This window comes from Musca domestica, unplaced genomic scaffold, assembly GCF_030504385.1.
Source record: "Musca domestica strain aabys unplaced genomic scaffold, Musca_domestica.polishedcontigs.V.1.1 3, whole genome shotgun sequence".
In the NCBI taxonomy this organism is placed as follows: domain Eukaryota; kingdom Metazoa; phylum Arthropoda; class Insecta; order Diptera; family Muscidae; genus Musca; species Musca domestica.
In genome coordinates this window covers 9,780,002-9,801,178 of record NW_026712299.1, presented here as the reverse complement: position 1 = coordinate 9,801,178, position 21,177 = coordinate 9,780,002, and the positions used below count along the sequence as shown (strand labels likewise).

At 38.7% G+C, this 21,177-nt stretch overlaps 1 protein-coding gene across 2 annotated transcripts in view; it reads left to right on the top strand.

Moving 5' to 3' along the window:
- The window catches only part of LOC101900777 (protein borderless), a 97,908-nt gene extending 86,427 nt beyond the window's left edge, over window positions 1-11,481 (top strand). For both annotated transcript variants that reach the window (XM_005178222.4, XM_005178220.4), the window contains exons 8-9: window positions 5,323-5,529; window positions 10,027-11,481. In XM_005178222.4, coding sequence (XP_005178279.1) covers window positions 5,323-5,529; window positions 10,027-10,664 — 845 coding nt within the window. In that variant the 3' untranslated portion in view covers window positions 10,665-11,481. The remainder of the gene's footprint in view (window positions 1-5,322; window positions 5,530-10,026) is intronic.
- The last annotated feature ends 9,696 nt before the right edge of the window (window positions 11,482-21,177 follow it).

The following is a 21,177-nucleotide window of genomic DNA, read 5'->3' as shown; positions in this document are numbered from 1 at the left end:
TGGTGCACAATTATTTTGAAATCGAATAAAAGTATATATGGGAGCTATATCCAAATCGGAACCGATTTCGATAAAATTTCGCAAAGATATTTCTGAGCTGTATTTGATATTTTTTTCGTGAATATCGTTGCTCCGGAGTGCATATTACGGTTGTGGGTAACAAATATAACAAATAGGATGAATATTATATATGGAAGCTATAGCTATATCTGAACCGATCTTCACCAAATTTGAGATACTAGCTAGACTCAATTCGGTCGTAAGTGCCAAATTCCATCCCATTTGAACAAATATTAGACATTTGGTGCACAATAAAAGGTAAATCGGACGAAGTTATATATGGGAGCTATATCCAAATCTGAACCGATCTCGATAAAATTTAGCAAATGTATTCTTTCAATATTTCCCAAATATTGTTGTTGCATAGTGCATATTACTGCGGCGGTGGACAAAAATAACAAATCGGATGAACAATATATCTAGGAGCTATAGCTATATCTGAACCGATTTCGATCAAATTTGGCATACATATTACACCACAAGGTGGTCAGGGTATTATGTCTTTGTGCATTTGTTTGTAACAGGCAGAAGGAAGCGAGATAGACCCATAGTTCATTTTGATGATCTGCATAGAATCACATTCTGAGTCGATTTATGCATGTCCGTCCGTCCGTCTGCCTGTCCGTCCGTCTGTCCGTCTGTCCATGTATTTTTGTAAACAAAGTACAGGTCGCATTTATTGCCCGATATAGATGAAATTTTGCACAGACCATTTGTTTGGCCCAAGGACGAACCCTATTGAAATTGGAGATAATCGGTCAAAATTTAGATATAGCTCCCATATATATCTTCGTCCGATTTGCCTTTTATTGTGCACCAAACGTGTAATATCCGCCCGAATTGTATGAAATTTTGCATATACACCCAAATTAGGCCTGAAAATATGTATGCCAAATTTGATCGAAATCGGTTCAGATATAGCTATAGCTCCTAGATATATTGTTCCTCCGATTTGTTATTTTTGTCCACCGCCGCAGTAATATGCACTATGCAACAACAATATTTGGGGAAATATATCAAATACAGCTCAGAAATACATTTGCTAAATTTTATCGAGATCGGTTCTGATTTGGATATAGCTCCCATATATAACTTCGTCCGATTTACCTTTTATTGTGCACCAAATGTCTAATGTTTGTCCAAATGGGATGGAATTTGGCACTTACGACCGAATTGAGTCTAAAAGCTAGTATCTCAAATTTGGTGAAGATCGGTTCAGATATAGCTATAGCTTCCATATATAATATTCATCCTATTTGTTATATTTGTTACCCACAACCGTAATATGCACTCCGGAGCAACGATATTCACGAAAAAAATATCAAATACAGCTCAGAAATATCTTTGCCAAATTTTATCGAAATCGGTTCCGATTTGGATATAGCTCCCATATATACTTTTATTCGATTTCAAAATAATTGTGCACCAAATTGGCAACACAAGTCCGAATTTAAAAGATACAAATGCTTCGGCATATTTAGTCCTTTGAACTTTAAATTATAATTATAATCATAGCGTGAATTCTTCCATAAAAACTTTTAATTGTTATGCGGAACTCTACTAAATTAGCAAAGTGGTGTAGGGTATCATAAAGTCGGTCCCGCCCGACTTTAAGACTTTTTTACTGGTTTTAGTATAAATTTTTAGGGATATTGTGGAAACCTTTATAACCATCATGATTTCTTAATATTTTTTATGGGTATTTATTTATTATAGTTTTTGCTGATAGCCAATAATCAATCGCGTACAATAATCTCAAATTTAATTCATTCATTCATTGTTTTCATGAATTTCCTGTGAAAATAATAATCATTTATTAATAAATTGAACTTTCAAAAGACTATCCCAATGATAGTATCACCAGGCCATTATCAAGTTTTTTAATGAAATGCATTTTTTGGTAATGTGGACTTTGCATTATTAAAGGTGTAAATTATAATCTACAAAGTAGTGGGCATAAACAAAAAAAAAAAAACAACTCAGCAACAAGAAGATAATTGTGTTAAAAAATGTCATTTGAACAATTTGCAGCAACACAGATTTCTTTAGACCCTACACCATGGTGTGATAAAAAAACCTTAGATGGGGCTCTTCTTATTCTGAGAATGCTTTTCAACAAATACTTCAAATGCTTCCCTATGAAGATCCTGTCCAAAATAATAACCAGTAAGGAAAGCTCAAAAGTCGGGCGGGGCCGACTATATGATACCCTACACCACTATGCATATTTAGTAGAGCTCTCGTAAAAAGGTTTATACAGGGCATTTCAGAGCTCTATGAGATATTTGGTACAAAATCAAAATCTATCTAATTCTATCGTGCATTTTACGAACTGTAGCTATCTATGAACCGGGTTTCTCCAAATTTTACGTATTAGCTTCTAGACTGGTGATTTGGGCTGATATTGACCATTTAGTGCACATTTAACCCGAAATCGGATGAAGATATATATGAGAGCTATATCCAAATCTGAACCGATTTCGATGAAATTTAAAACAGCTATTCCTGTGCTCCATCTAATACCTGGTACCAAATATCACGGTTGTGGAGTGAATATTACGAATGTATGGGACTAAAACTCTAAATCGGATGAAACATATATATGGTTGCTATATCTATATCTGAACCGATTTTCACTAAATTTGATATACTTGCTTCTAGGCTGAATTTGGTCCGATGTACTAAAATTCAGTCCATTTGGACTTATATCAGCCATTTGGTGCACAATTAACCCGAAATCGGATGAAGATATATATGGGAGTTATATCCAAATCTGAACCGATTTCGATAAAATTACAAACAGCTATTTCTGGGCTGTATCTTATATCTGGTACCAAATATCATTCTTGTGGAGTGCATATTACGAATGTGAGAGGCTTAAACACCAAATCGGATGAAAGATATATATGGGAGCTATAGCTATATCTGAACCGATTTTCTCCAAATTTGATATACTTGCTTCTAGGCCGAACTCGGTTGGGTGTGCCAAAATTCAGGTAATTTGGACTGATAGTGGACATTTGGTGCACATTTAACCCGAAATCGGATGAAGATATATATGGGAGCTATATCTAAATTTGATCCGATTCTTACCAATTTCAATAGGGTTCGTCCTTGGGCCAAAATAATATTGTTTGGAAAATTTCATCTTAATCGGATAATAAATGCGACCTGCATTTTGTTCACAAGAATACATGGACAGACGGACGGACGGACGGACAGACGGACTGACATGCATAAATCGACTCAGAAAGTGATTCTATGAAGGTTCTCAAAAGTAACTATGGGTCTATCTCGTTTCCTTCTCCATGTTACAAACAAATGCACAAAGACATAATACCCTTACCACTATGTGGTGTAGGGTATAAAAACAGAATTTTATTTACTCTGATTCCTCTGTATGCAATCCTAGTAAGTCTCCGTCCAAAATGAGGCAAGAGGGTGTTAGGAGGCTTAGCCAGTAGGTTGAAGTGATGAAACGAGTCTGTGGTCTCAACCTCTTAAATTCTATATTCACAGTAAGAATTCGAAAGCTTTGTATTTAGACCTGTCTAACGATGCTAAACAGGAATGCACACGTCCATATAATATAACTAGAATACCGTAATTTGACCTGAGGATCACTCCTAGTGTCTGGGGATAAAAAAAGCAAACAATACCGAATTTCATTTCAAACAAGTAAAAAAGTTGTAAGTTAGGCCGGGGCGTACTTTGAATACCCTCCAGCATTTGGTACAAATTTGGCAATTTTCAAAAAAATAAAATCCATTAAAAATACTGTTAAAATCTTAAAAATACCGAATGTAGCTGACCTGCATAGGTAATTTTGTCATGAGCCATTACAATATTCAAATGCGAAATTTAAAGACAGGTGAATAATGCAGGTAAAATCATCAAAATACCGAATATCGGGTGGTACCGTTATATGGGGGCTATACGAAGACGCGGACCTGCATAGACAATTTTCTGTCATAGGCTGTGGTATTCATTTTAAACTTCAAATACTAAATTTGAAAGAATTCCGGTGAATAATGTCGCTAAAATCAACAAAGAATCGAATATCCGGAGGTACCGTTATATGGGGCTATACGAAGACGTGGACCTGCATAGACAATTTTCTGTCATAGGTGGTAGTATCCATTACGAACTTCAAATACAAAATTTGAAACAATTCCGGTGAATAATGTCGCTAAAATCATTAAAATACCGAATATCGGGAGGTACCGTTATATGGGGGCTATACCAAAAACGTGGACCTGGATGGCCCATTTTCAATACCAAAAGTCCTGCAGACATAATATACATTTGAGAAAAGTTTTATCAATCTACTTCAATTCGTTCGGAGGCTAAAGTGATTTCCACAGACGGACATACGGACGGACATCTCTAAATCGACATAGAATTTTATGCTGATGAAGAAAATATGTACTTTGTGGGGTCTAAAATGTATATTTCGAGGTGATACAAACCGAATGACAAACTTAATATACCCTCCATACTATAATGAAGAGTATAAAAAAACTTTGCTATACACGTACGCACACATCCATGAGAAGGACTTGCAGGCAGTCAATACCGAATTTAGACCCAGAAAGCAATTCATCATTGACCATATAATCGCGATTGTAGATTTGCTACCTGCCTAATAATCGTTGAAACTCCACCAATCACTCCAAGCTGTTTCAAATCTCATGACATACTGAGTATATTCTCCACCCAAAGATCGTAAGCACAAAAATTGAAAATAAAAATTTTCCCAAACAAATGTGAAATTAAGAAAAAAATATTAAACAAGCGTTATGCAATAATTACAATTTACTTATATTTATTAAAAAACACATAACTGAGATTCCATTGATGCAACACCCACTTCCCCTCGAACCCCACCGTCAGCAATATTCACACTTCATCGTCGATGGCAATAACATCACAGAACAATTACGGCTACACCTCCGCACGGCATGCATTTCATTTTCATTTCATAAACAACAATTATTGCAACAACAACTACAGCAAAAAAAAAGGAAAACAAATATGTATGGAGAGGAAAACATTTTCACTTTATTTACACCACACGCACACACACACACCCATACACAATGCCAGACACATAGAAGAAAAAGTATTGGATTTTGTTGCACTTCGGCATGTGTGCAGAGGAGTTAGGACCTGGTTGTATCCCCTCTTTATTGTCACATTTTGTTTGAGTTTTTACCTCATCTCCCCTCTCTCTCTAACTCCCTCTCTTTATTACATTTACAGGATATTTGCGTCCCAATCTCGAATACACGGTCTGGTATCGTCTAACGGATGCCCAGGAATGGCGTACAATGCGTATCGTCCAAAAGCATGTCATGGAGGCCACCATTCCGCATTTGTTGCCCGGTCGCGAATATGAATTTATGGTATTGAGCCAGGATAAATATGGCGACGGCATGTTCAGCAAACCCTTTCGATATCCAACACAACGTAAGTTTGTAGCAAAGATAAAAGCATAAATGGGGATTTTAGGCACTTAGAAGGCCAACGATCTTCTTTACATAGAGAAGACCATTAGTCTTCTTCCTATAGAAGAACATTGGTCCTCTTACTATAGACCACTGGTCTTCTCTATGCGGAAGACCACTGGTCTTTTCTATGCGGAAGACCACTGGTCTTTTCTATGCGGAAGACCACTGGTCTTTTCTATACGGAAGACCACTGGCCTTCTCTATACGGAAGACCACTCGTCTTCTCTATCGGGAAGACCACTGGTCTTCTCTATACGGAAGACCACTGGTCTTCTCTATACGGAAGACCACTGGTCTTCTCTATACTGAAGACCACTGGTCTTCTCTATACTGAAGACCACTGGTCTTCTCTATACTGAAGACCACTGGTCTTCTCTATACTGAAGACTGCTGGTCTTCTCTATACTGAAGACCACTGGTCTTCTCTATACTGAAGACTGCTGGTCTTCTCTATGTGGAAGACCACTGAGCTTCCCCATACAGAAGACCATTGGTCTTCCCTATACTGAAGACCACTGGTCTTCCCTATACTGAAGACCATTGGTCTTCTCTATACGGAAGACGGCTGGTCTTCTCTATACGGAAGACCACTGGTCTTCTCTATACGGAAGACCACTGGTCTTCTCTATACGGAAGACCACTGGTCTTCTCTATTCGGAAGACCACTGGTCTTCTCTATCGGGAAGACCACTGGTCTTATCTATCAGGAAGACCCCTGGTCTTATCTATCAGGAAGACCACTGATCTTCTCTATGCGGAAGACCACTGGTCTTTTCTATGCGGAAGACCACTGGTCTTTTCTATGCGGAAGACCACTGGTCTTTTCTATACGGAAGACCACTGGCCTTCTCTATACGGAAGACCACTGGCATTCTCTATACGGAGGACCACTCGTCTTCTCTATCGGGAAGACCACTGGTCTTCTCTATACGGAAGACCACTGGTCTTCTCTATACGGAAGACCACTGGTCTTCTCTATATGGAAGACCACTGGTCTTCTCTATACTGAAGACCACTGGTCTTCTCTATACTGAAGACCATTGGTCTTCTCTATACTGAAGACTGCTGATCTTCTCTGTGTGGAAGACTACTGAGCTTCCCCATACAGAAGACCATTGGTCTTCCCTATACTGAAGACCACTGGTCTTCCCTATACTGAAGACCATTGGTCTTCTCTATACGGAAGACGGCTGGTCTTCTCTATACGGAAGACGGCTGGTCTTCTCTATACGGAAGACGGCTGGTCTTCTCTATACGGAAGACGGCTGGTCTTCTCTATACGGAAGACCACTGGTCTTCTCTATACGGAAGACCACTGGTCTTCTCTATACGGAAGACCACTGGTCTTCTCTATACGGAAGACCACTGGTCTTCTCTATTCGGAAGACCACTGGTCTTCTCTATCGGGAAGACCACTGGTCTTATCTATCAGGAAGACCCCTGGTCTTATCTATCAGGAAGACCACTGATCTTCTCTATGCGGAAGACCACTGGTCTTTTCTATGCGGAAGACCACTGGTCTTTTCTATACGGAAGACCACTGGCCTTCTCTATACGGAAGACCACTGGCCTTCTCTATACGGAAGACCACTCGTCTTCTCTATCGGGAAGACCACTGGTCTTCTCTATACGGAAGACCACTGGTCTTCTCTATACGGAAGACCACTGGTCTTCTCTATACGGAAGACCACTGGTCTTCTCTATACGGAAGACCACTGGTCTTCTCTATACTGAAGACCACTGGTCTTCTCTATACTGAAGACCACTGGTCTTCTCTATACTGAAGACTGCTGATCTTCTCTGTGTGGAAGACTACTGAGCTTCCCCATACAGAAGACCATTGGTCTTCCCTATACTGAAGACCACTGGTCTTCCCTATACTGAAGACCACTGGTCTTCCCTATACTGAAGACCATTGGTCTTCTCTATACGGAAGACGGCTGGTCTTCTCTATACGGAAGACCACTGGTCTTCTCTATACGGAAGACCACTGGTCTTCTCTATACGGAAGACCACTGGTCTTCTCTATACGGAAGACCACTGGTCTTCTCTATACGGAAGACCACTGGTCTTCTCTATACGGAAGACCACTGGTCTTCTCTATACGGAAGACCACTGGTCTTCTCTATACGGAAGACCACTGGTCTTCTCTATACGGAAGACCACTGGTCTTCTCTATACGGAAGACCACTGGTCTTCTCTATCGGAAGACCACTGGTCTTCTCTATCGGGAAGACCACTGGTCTTATCTATCAGGAAGACCCCTGGTCTTATCTATCAGGAAGACCACTGATCTTCTCTATCGGGAAGACCACTGGTCTTCTCTATCGGGAAGACCACTGGTCTTCTCTATGCGGAAGACCACTGGTCTTCTCTATGCGGAAGACCACTAGTCCTCTCTATACGGAAGACCACTGGTCTTCTATATCGGGAAGACCACTGGTCTTCTCTATCGGGAAGACCACTGGTCTTCTCTATCGGGAAGACCACTGGTCTTCTCTATGCGGAAGACCACTGGTCTTCTCTATGCGGAAGACCACTGGTCTTCTCTATGCGGAAGACCACTGGTCTTCTCTATGCGGAAGACCACTGGTCTTCTCTATGCGGAAGACCACTGGTCTTCTCTATGCGGAAGACCACTGGTCTTCTCTATGCGGAAGACCACTGGTCTTCTCTATGCGGAAGACCACTGGTCTTCTCTATGCGGAAGACCACTGGTCTTCTCTATACGGAAGACCACTGGTCTTCTCTATACGGAAGACCACTGGTCTTCTCTATACGGAAGACCACTGGTCTTCTCTATACGGAAGACCACTGGTCTTCTCTATTCGGAAGACCACTGGTCTTCTCTATCGGGAAGACCACTGGTCTTATCTATCAGGAAGACCCCTGGTCTTATCTATCAGGAAGACCACTGATCTTCTCTATCGGGAAGACCACTGGTCTTCTCTATACTGAAGACTGCTGATCTTCTCTGTGTGGAAGACTACCTATACTGAAGACCACTGGTCTTCCCTATACTGAAGACCATTGGTCTTCTCTATACGGAAGACGGCTGGTCTTCTCTATACGGAAGACGGCTGGTCTTCTCTATACGGAAGACGGCTGGTCTTCTCTATACGGAAGACCACTGGTCTTCTCTATACGGAAGACCACTGGTCTTCTCTATACGGAAGACCACTAGTCCTCTCTATACGGAAGACCACTGGTCTTCTCTATCGGGAAGATAACTGGTCTTCTCTATCGGGAAGACCACTGGTCTTCTCTATCGGGAAGACCACTGGTCTTCTCTATCGGGAAGACCACTGGTCTTCTCTATCGGGAAGACCACTGGTCTTCTCTATCGGGAAGACCACTGGTCTTCTCTATGCGGAAGACCACTGGTCTTCTCTATGCGGAAGACCACTGGTCTTCTCTATGCGGAAGACCACTGGTCTTCTCTATGCGGAAGACCACTGGTCTTCTCTATGCGGAAGACCACTGGTCTTCTCTATGCGGAAGACCGCTGGTCTTCTCTCTACGGAAGACCGCTGGTCTTCTCTATACGGAAGACCGCTGGTCTTCTCTATACGGAAGACCGCTGGTCTTCTCTATACGGAAGGCCGCTGGTCTTCTCTATGCGGAAGACCACTGGTCTTCTCTATACGGAAGACCACTGGTCTTCTCTATGCGGAAGACCACTGGTCTTCTCTATGCGGAAGACCACTGGTCTTCTCTATGCGGAAGACCACTGGTCTTCTCTATGCGGAAGACCACTGGTCTTCTCTATGCGGAAGACCACTGGTCTTCTCTATGCGGAAGACCACTGGTCTTCTCTATCGGGAAGACCACTGGTCTTCTCTATGCGGAAGACCGCTGGTCTTCTCTATACGGAAGACCGCTGGTCTTCTCTATACGGAAGACCGCTGGTCTTCTCTATACGGAAGACCGCTGGTCTTCTCTATACAAAGGACCATTGGTCTTCCCCATATAGAACACCAGTGGTATTCCCTATACAGAAGACTGTTGGTCTTCCCTATGCAGGAGACGATTTGTCTTTTTCATGTGGAAGTCCTTTCGAATTTTTAATAGAAAATGCCATTGGTCTTCTTCCGTACACCGAAGTCCTTTTGTCTCTCTCCTTGGCCACTGAGTATATCCCTGAGCGCCAGATCAATAAATAACCTGGTCGTTCATTCTCCTCCCAGTTCGAAAATTAAAATTAAGATATTTAATCCGCCGCTGGCAGCAGATATTAATTAAATATTGCGGAACTCAAGCTGGCCAGAGGCACTCAGAAGTAGCTTTGTTGGGTTTAAGTGTTCCACACTCTTTGTGTGTGGCTGTGCGAGTGTTTCCTTTCTTTTTTTTTTGCCAGGACAATATGTATTATCCTTTTGTTTAATTTATTTCGTTTATATCCTGTCCATTGGTTCATTTGTGCGTTTGTTTGTTTGTCTGTCTCTATCCTTTGCAGCCTCATCGAAAGTTGCCGAATCGGACGATGACAATGTCGAAGGCGACTTGTCGTCTGTGCAACAATCCCAGCAACGTGTTAACTACCAATCGCCAAGTGGTGGTGGCGGTGGCGGTGTTGGCAGCAGCGCCGGCAGCAGTAGCTTCCTAAGTGCTCCATGGAATTTAAGTGCCATTAATAACCAACAAGGATGGCTCTTACACTGGGAACATCCACTTCATGGGCTCGATGCGTTACGCCTGTACACGGTACGCTGGTGGAAGGAGCCCGAACATCATCTGGTCGGCACGGTCGAAACTTTTGACAACTTCTATCAGCTGCGTCACTTGAAGGAGGACTCCACATTCACCATCCAAGTGTTGGCCATTTCGAACGATGGCGCCCAAGTGCCCGGCTCGGAGTTGATCATTGAAGTGCCATCACATCGTAAAATGCGAGCCCTCCTAATTGGCAGCACCATTGGCATTGCGTTCCTGGTGTGTGCCCTGATCGCCTTCCTCTATGTGAAGCGCAATTGCCTGCGTCATTTGTTCAGCGGCAATGTGGTCGACGATGGCGATGATGGCGGCAGCACCATTGAGGATGGCGGTGACAGCGATTGCAATGGCCATGACATAGAGAAGATACATAATACCTGAGTGTACGAGATAACGTGGCGGTTTCGAAATTAATACATACCCGAACAGAAAATCAATTAATTGTGAAAACGACGGCTCATGTTTTTTGTTTTCGAATATTCCCAGTCCATTTCAGCAGCAGCAGCATCAACATCATAAATCCATTTCCATCAGTTTATGTTTTTCTGTTTTTTTTTTTCGAATCCATACAAAAATACAGATATCCACACATACATACACACTGAAAAAGAAATATGCCATCAACCTCAATTGATTTTGTCAGCCAGCCATCCAGTCAGCCAGTCAATTGTGTCCTTGAAGCCATTTTCATATTTGATTATCAATCGTCGGTAGGCTGGACCATCGAACCACTCACTTACTCACATCGCTCCTTTGTATTATTCCACGGATGCCACGTTAACGTTGTTCACTATTCAATACGATTCGAATCGATTCGCTGCGATTGCCTTTTGTTCCACCTTTCGTTTTCAGTAAGTTTGCCATTTTTTTAAAAACAGAAGAGAGATTTTAAGTCCAACTTCACTTGGGCCGTTAATGCCAATAATACCAAATAGCTAGCCAGCCAAACAGCATCAAACCGGCCGACCAACCAACCAACAACCGACCGACCAAACCCCAACAAATATTCTGCTTTGTTTTTGTATTTATTATTTTTTTTAATTATTATTGTATTCTGTAGCAGTTTTAAAAATTAAGATTGATTTCATTAATGGATTCGTGTGTAGCAAATAAGCCCAGAAAATTATTAATTATTTAAGGTTATTCCGTAATGAATTCGAAACTAATTTGAGTCAAATAAAAATGAGAAATTTTAACACAAGAAGAGGAGTTTTTTTAAGAGGATAGCAAGGATAATGGTAAGTAACTTGGGAGGAGGAAAGATTCATCACAGAATTATATTTGTAGCAGGACTGGAAATATCAATGTGAGACGCAGACTATAATTACAGGAAAAAACTTGTAGATTATGAAAGCCGAGCTAAAAATAGAAGACACGTTTATGGGCTTTTTAAAAGTTTACATCACAATGTAACCTCAATAGAGGGGGGAAAATGTGTCCCGCCCTCTTCCTCAATTTTTATACATTACACCACATAGTGGTAAGGGTATTATGTCTTTGCGCATTTCCTTGTAACATGGAGAAGGAAGCGAGATAGACCCATAGTTACTTTTGTGGACCTAAATGGAATCTCTTTCTGAGTGGAGTTATGCATGTCAGTCCGTCCCTCCGTCTGTCCATGTATTCTTGTGAACAAAATGCAGGTCGCATCTATTATCCGATTGAGATGAAATTTTCCAAACAATATTTATTTGGCCCAATGACGAACCCTATTGAAATTGGCGATAACAGGATCAGATTTCGATTTCGGGTTAATTGTGTACCAAATGGTTAATATAAGTCCAAGTGACCTGGTGGTACATCCCATCGAATTCAGTCTAGAAGCAAGTACTTCAAGTTTGCTGAAAATCGGTTCAAATATAGCTTTAGCTCCCATATATATGTTTCATCCAATTTGGGGTTTTAAGTCCCTCGCATGCGTAATATGCACTCCACAAGAATGATATTTGGTACCGGACATCAGATACTGCTTGAAAATACCTCTGTCTAATTTTATCTGGATCGGTTCAGACTAGGATATAGCTCTCATATACATCTTTATCCGATATCAGGTTTATTGCACATCAAATGGCTAATATTAGCCCAAACGGACTAAGTTTTGGCCATTATGACTGAATTCATCCTAGAAGCCAGTACTTCAAATTTGGTGTAAATCGGATCAGATATAGCTATGGCTCACATATATATGTTTCATCTGATTTGGTGTTTAGGTCCCTCACATTCTTAATATGCATTCGACAGCAATATTTGGTACCAGATATCAGATACAGCCCACAAATACCTATGCCAAATTTTATCAAGATCGGTTCAGATTCGGAGCTGAAATCCTGAATTTTAATAGAGATATAAAGGTTCATGTCTGTGGTTACGATATGAAGTTGGTGGATGGAGGTACGAAAAGTACTAAATGGTACTACTATTTGATAGGGATATGGCTAGAATCCTTAAATTTGATATTGCTGTTACTTTTGGTCTCTAAGATTTAGATATGGAGGTGGCCAATTTTTATAATCTCAGCCATATGGCTATGTGCCTCATCGAAATACTTTGGACCAAATCCGTTTCAGGACCGTCCGTCTGTCTATCTGGCTGGTGCGCACGATACCTCTGGACTTGGTACATCGTAATATTATTATCAAACTTAGATCGTGTTCGGAGATGGGCAATATCGGTCCACACCACACCCACAAAAGGTCAGAATTTTCAAAAGCAAAATTATTTTACTGGACAGAAAGTGAAAGATAATTCGATTTTGCTCCAAATCCTAATATTTGAATCAGTGCTAGGTAAGGTGCGAAAATGGGCAATATCGGTCCACTCCATCCAGTACTTCCCCCAAAAAGGGTCAACATTTTTAATAATTACAACTCTTATAAAGTGTGATGTAATATCCGTTTCTCTTCAAATGACCCACATTACAATATTTTTATCTGCCCAATGTCTGGTGTGAAGATGTAATATATCGGTTCACTCCTTTTGGTATCTCCTCCACAAAGGGTCAACATTTTGAATATTCATGAAGCTCATAAAATACGAAATTAACATCCGATTCCATTCAGACTTGGCACATCTCAATATTTCCATTAACACAAGATCTGTTATAAAAATGGTAGAGATCGGACAATTTCTTTTGGTATCTCCCCCACATGGAGTTTAAAATTTTAAAAAACAAAACGCTCAATGAAAGCGAGATAAGCATCTTACCCCCTTTAAATTTCACACATACAACCCTTTTTCTAGCACAAGATCTGTTGTGAAGATGATATATATCTGCGAACCTCTTCTGGTACCTCACCCACAGAGGGTCACAATTTCCAATACTTACAGGGTGAGATAAAAAACTGCAACCAAGTCAAACGCCATAATTTTTACATTTTTTTTTTAATTTTTATTGATATTTAAATATTTTCGCGATAATATTCGACATTTTTATCTGATGCCACGGTCGATTAATACGAGCGGAGAGCGACCATCGACTGTTATGGCGGCCCACACCATCACGGCACATTTTCAGCTGATTTTTCGTCCACTGCGACGCGGGTTTCGACCAAGTCGCTTCATTACTTTTCGAACCACTTCTGCTGATGTTTTTATACCCTACACCACAAGGTGGTCAGGGTATTATGTCTTTGTGCATTTGTTTGTAACAGGCAAAAGGAAACGAGATAGACCCATAGTTCCTTTTGATGATCTGCATAGAATCACATTCTGAGTCGATTTATGCATGTCCGTCTATCCATGTTGTAAACAAAGTACAGTTCGCATTTATTGCCCTATCCAGATGAAATTTTGCACGAATCATTTATTTGGCCCAAGGACGAACACCACTGAAATTGGAGATAATCGGTCAAAATTTAGACATAGCTCCCATATATATCTTCGTCCGATTTGCCTTTTATTGTGCACCAAACGTGTAATATCAGCCTGAATAGTATGGATTGGACCTGAAAAGAAGTATGCCAAATTTGATCGAAATCGGTTCAGATATAGCTATAGGTCCCATATATATTGTTCATCCGATTTGTTATTTTTGTCCTCCGCAGCGGTAATACGCACTCTGTAACAACAATATTTGGGGAAATATATCAAATACAGCTCAGAAATAATTTTGCTAAATTTTATCGAGATCGGTTCAGATTTGGATATGGCTCCCATACATAACTTCGTCCGATTTACTTTTGATTGTGCACCAAACGTGTAATATTTGCCCAAATTGGATGAAATTTTTCACTTACGACCGAATTGGGTCTAGAAGCTAGTACGTCAAATTTTGTGAAGATCGGTTCAGATATAGCTATAGCTCCCACATATACTGTTCATCCGATTTGTCATATTTGTTACCAACAGCCGTTACGGAGTGCATATCCGTAACAACGATATTCAGGGAAATATATCAAATACAGCTCAGAAATATCTTTGCCAAATTTTATCGAGATCGGTTCCGATTTGGATATAGCTCCCATATATATTTTTATTTAAGGATTTACGACTTATTCGCTCACCCAATACCACATTTAGTACCATTTAGTACAAATATAGGACGCATTTACCAACCACCACCAAATCTCAAACACAGATCAATCAGTACTTTCCATACAACTATATTACAAATTTGCGAAACCACCTCTATAAGTCCAGACTACACATGAACTTCAGTCATAATACCAAATTTCAGATTTCAAGCACTATCTGTTTACCCAATACCAAATATAGTACTATTTAGTACTTTTTATACACTTGTAGTAACCATTTCCCAAACCACCTCTTTCTCACAAACCATCCAGCCTTAACCAAACTGATCAAAATTATACGAATTTCCAGAAACCCAGCACTTTGTCATGCCTACGCACAAAGACTGGCCCTCATTTTATATATTTTGAAGATTGGTACCACAAATTTCATGTATTTTGAAGTGTTGATCAACAATAGCTATATTTTAGTATTTCATAGTCCATATAGTCCTCATATTACTATTCCTCCTAAAATTCGGAATTTTGAGAATTTTATTAAAGATTTTACATTAGTATTTGTATTTTTAATATTATCGTGTAGGAACAAGTAATGACGACATTAAGTTCGATCGGGTTGAGCTTTTTGGTCTAATCGACCTCTCCACAAATACCCCAAAAAAAAATATCAAATAACAACTAATTTCGTTGGAAATTGATGCCGAAACCTTCAAAATTCTGAAATCCAGGAGGTACCAAAATTCAACTTATATTTGATATTTTTCAGGGAATTAAAATAGCAATAGAAAACCGATAAGTCAAATTACAGCTGATTTGGTTGATAAATTGAGCAGAAACCTCAAAAATAACAGACGTCAAGAGATATCACATATGTGGGCTATACCAAAATCATGAATGTATTGACTTTACGATTATTTCGAACTGTGAAGGAAATGACAAATTTATAATATCCTCCAAATTATGATGGGGTTTATTATTACACTAGCTGAACCCGGTGCGCTTCGCTACCCCTTTTGATTTTATATGCATTCAAATTTTTATTTACGAATATATGTTGGATAAAGAAAAACAAATTTAAAAATTAAAAAAAAATATTGCACTAATTGAATGCGTTAATAAACAAAATCATTACAAAAGCAGTAACATGACATGCATACACGAAGGGTTTGTCCTTTGGATTTATTTATTTCATAGCAAATAGCAAGCGTGCAGGAAACTGCAATTTTTTTAAGTAGGGTGGCATTTCTATTGCAATTAGTGAATTCGAGATAGCAACATACTTCGCCGTAATAAGCGTATTTCAAATAAATTGTTGTGTTGTTTTTTACTGTTAGCCTAAGGCGTTGTGGGTCAATGGTTCTTATTAAAATCATATCCCAATCTGATCCGATTTAAATATAATTTTAAAAAAATTACTTTTACACCAAACTCCGCCACACCTTTCATATCTAATTGAAATTGGTGCGTCAAATATGTGAAATCGGCCGAGAATATATATATGGGAGCTATATCCAAATCTTAACTAATTTCAAATTAATTTGCCACATTTATTATTATAACCAAATTCCGCCACACATTCTGAATTTCATTGGAATCGGTCATATATATCGTGTTTGGTGCATAATATGTATGAAATCGGCCGAAATGTATATGCTAGCTATATCCAAACCTCAACTGATTTCAATATAATTTGGCAATTTTTGCTGGTGAAAGATTTTGTCTCTCTCGCTTTGGGTGCATCAAATATGTGAAATCGGCTGAGTATATATATGGGAGCTATAATCACATCTGAGCGTATTTGAATATAATTTGTCAAATTTATTTTTGTACCAAATTTAGCCACTCATGCCGAATTTCGTTGGAATCGGAAATACGTATCGTCTTTTGTGCATCAAATATGTGAAATCGGCGGAAAATATATATGGGAGCTATATCCAAATCTGAACCGATTTTAATATAATTTGACTAATTTATTTTCTAATCAAAATCCCGTTACATATTCCAAATTTCTTTGGAATCGAACATACATATCGTGTATGGTGCATAAAATACATGAAATCGGTCGAAAATATATATGAGAGCTATATCCAAATCTGAACCGATTTTAATATAATTTGACAAATGTATATTTGTTTTAATTTCCGCTACACATTCCAAATTTCATTGAAATTAGAGATACATAGCGTGTTTGGTGCATCAAATACATGAAATCGGTCGAAAATATATATGGGAGCTATATCCAAATCTGAACCGATTTCAATTTAATTTGACAAATTCATTTTGGCTCCCAATTCCGTTACTTATTTTAAATTTCATTACAATTGAAAATACATGTCGTGTTTGGTCCACCAAATACATGAAATCGGCCGAAAATATATATGGGAGCTATATCCAAATCTGAACCGATTTCAATATAATTTGGGAAATCAATTTTTTAGATAAAATTTATCACACGCTTCAAATTTCATTGAAATTGGGGATACATAGCGTGTTTGGTGCATCAAATGCTTGAAATCGGCCGAAAATATATATGGGAGCTATATCCAAATCTGAACCGATTTCAATATAATTTGACAAATTTATTTTCGGATTAAATCCCGTCACACATTCCAAATTTCATTGGAATCGAACATTCATATTGTGTTTGAGGCATCAAATGAACGAAATCGGTCGAAAATATATATGGGAGCTATATCCAAATCTGAACCGATTACAATATAATTTGGCAAACTTATTTTTGTTCAAAATTCCGTTACGTATTCCAAATTTGGAGACTGTATCTTCAACCAATCAATCGATATGTGCATATAAAATCTAAATTTTTGGGAGGTACCTCCGATTCTGATGCTATATCTCCAGTTACAAGTGGAAATTCAAATATATAGCCCATGTTACTTTCAGGCAATGTTGCAGTATATATGGAAATTTTCAGGAAATTCTATTCAGCGGTTTTCGAGTCCATAAATTACAAACAAACAAACAAACAAACAAACAAACAAACAAACAAACATACATACAAACATTTTCCTCTTTTATAGATATAGAAGATGTGATTTGTCAACCATATACTTGTCGTTTTATCTTCTGGTGTGTCGTATGTTGAGTCATTGATACCTTGGCGACATCTGTGGACTTTTTATAAAACAATAACGATTTATTTGTACAGTATACGGTTTGTGGCTTTACTACAGAATCACCGTATAAAATAAAAAATATTTATATTTTCAGCTAACAGGGTTGTATCTTATCATAACGTAAGGAGAATTACGAAATTCAATCATTATATAGTCGGGACAATATACGATACATATTTGTACAGTAGTGAATTGTTTGTTTCAACTTTTCGTTAGATGGAGCAAATTACGAAAGTGAAGAAAACCCTTTGATATTGCAAATATTACTCCCATGTTTTTATACCCTCCACCACAGTATGGAGGGTATATTAAGTTTGTCATTCCAATTGTAAGGTTGATAAAATTTTACTAACATGTGTCTTAGGTCTGCAGGAATTATGGTATTGAAAATGCGCTGTACAGGTCCATATTTTTGTATAGCCCCCATATAACTGTATCGAGAGAATTTGCTGTAAATTGGCACCATGTGTTGCCATTATGTAGGAACATCCTTGCATAGAACTTTCAATATAGGTCCAAGTTTTGGTATAGTCCCCACATCACTTTAGGTTACCCCCCCGCCTACCCCCCTACATTCGATATTTTAATGATTTTAGCGACATTATTCTCTGGAATTGTATCAAATTTGTTTTTATACCCTCCACCATACTATGGGGGTATATTCATTTTGTCATTCGGTTTGTAACTCATCGAAATAATGATCTTAGACCCAACAAAGTATATATATTCTTGATCAGCGTAAAATTCTAAGACGATTTAGCCAAGTCCGTCTCTCTGCCTGTCCGTACGTCTGTCTGTTGTAATCACGCTATCTTTCGAACGAATTGAGATAGAAGGCTAAAATTTTGCACACATGTTTATTTTTTCAGTAGACAGGTTAAGTTCGTAAATGGGCCATATAGGTCTACGTCTTCATATAGCCCCCATATAACAGTACCTCCCGATATTCGGTATTTTGATAATTTTAGGGACATTATTCATTGGAATTGTTTCAAATTTGGTGTTTGAAGTTCGAAATGGATACTACAGCCTAAGGCAGAAAATTGTCTGTGCAAGTCCATGTCTTCGTATAGCCTCCACATAACGGTACCTACCTATATTCGGTATTTTGATGATTTTAGCGACATTATTAACCGGAATTGTTTCAAATTTGGTATTTGAAGTTCGCAATAGATACTACAGTCTGTGACAGAAAATTATCTATGCAGGTCTAGGTCTTTGTATAGCCCCCATATATCGGTACCTCCCTATATTCGGTATTTTGACGAGTTTAGGTACAATATTCACCGAAATTGTTTGAGATGTCGTATTTGAAGTTCGTAATGGATGCTAAAGCCTATGACAGAAAATTGTCTATGCTGGTCCAGGTCTTCGCACAGCTCCGATATAACGGTACCTCCCTATATACGATATTTTAATGATTATAGCTACATTTATTTTATACACCGTTTATTTCAAGTTCCGAATTTGAATTTGGTACTGACTTATGACAAACAATGCCTATGTAGCTTCACGTCGTATAGACACCAATATAACGGCTATATTCGGTATTTTTAAAATTTTACCAAAATTTTTTTAAGGATTTTATTTCCAAATTCGTGCCAAATGGTGGAGGGTATTCAAAGTTCGGCCCGGCCGAACTTTCTGCTTTTTTTATACCCTACACCACAAGGTGGTCAGGGTATTATGTCTTTGTGCATTTGTTTGTAACAGGCAAAAGGAAACGAGATAGACCCATAGTTCCTTTTGATGATCTGCATAGAATCACATTCTGAGTCGATTTATGCATGTCCGTCCGTCCGTCCGTCCGTCTGTCCGTCCGTCCGTCCGTCTGTCCGTCCGTCCGTCTGTCCATGTATTTTTGTAAACAAAGTACAGGTCGCATTTATTGCCCGATCCAGATAAAATTTTTCACAGATCATTTGTTCGGCCCAAGGACGAACACTATTGAAATTGGAGATAATCGGTCAAAATTTAGAAATAGCTCCCATATATATCTTCGTCCGATTTGCCTTTTATTGTGCACCAAACGTGTAATATCAGTCCGAATAGTATGGAATTTTGCACAAATCATTTGTTTGGCCCAAGGACGAACCCTATTGAAATTGGAGATAATCGGTCAAAATTTAGATATAGCTCCCATATATATATTCGTCCGATTTTCTTTTATTGTGCACCAAACGTGTAATATCAGTCCGAATAGTATGGAATTTTGCACAAATCATTTGTTTGGCCCAAGGACGAACCCTATTGAAATTGGAGATAATCGGTCAAAATTTAGATACAGCTCCCATATATATCTTCGTCCGATTTGCCTTTTATTGTGCACCAAACGTGTAATATCAGACTGAATAGTATGGAATTTCGCGTGTATGATCAGATTGGACCTCAAAATAAGTATGCCAAATTTCATCGAAATCGGTTCAGATATAGCTATAGCTCCCATATATATTGTTTGTCCGATTTGTTATTTTTGTCCTCCGCAGCCGTAATATGCACTCTGTAACAACAATATTTGGTGAAATGTATCAAATACTGCTCAGAAATACATTTGCTAAATTTTATCGGGATCGGTTCAGATTTGGATATAGCTCCCACATATAACTTCGTCCGATTTACATTGGATTGTGCACCAAACGTCTAATATTTGCCCAAATTGGATGAAATTTGGCACATACGAGTCTAGAACCTAGTATGTCAAATTTAGTGAAGATCGGTTCAGATATAGCTATAGCTCCCATATATACTGTTCATCCGATTTCTCATATTTGTTACCCACAGCCATAATATGCACTCCGTAACAACGATATTCAGGGAAATATATCAAATAGAGCTCAGAAATATCTTTGCCAAATTTTATCGAGATCGGTTTCGATTTGGATATAGCTCCCATATATATTTTTATCCGATTTCAGATTAATTGTGCACCAAATGGGCAATACAACTCAGAATTTAAAAGATACAAATGCTTCGGCATATTTAGTTCTTTGAACTTTAAATTATAATTATAATCATAGCGTGTATGATTGAATTCTCCCATAAAAACTTTTAATTGTTATGCGCAGCTCAACTAAATTAGCAAAGTGGTGTAGGGTATCATAAAATCGGCCCCGCCCGACTTTAAGACTTTCTTTACTGGTTTTTTTTTGAAAATGTTTGTGGTGTGGGTACATTTGCGAGTAGATTGATATTTTCAATTGTATATTCCTTATCTAAATTCTATGGCGTGCCAAGATTGAATTATATCGAATACTCTCTCGCTCGCTTAATTAGAGATATGAATTTGTTTGC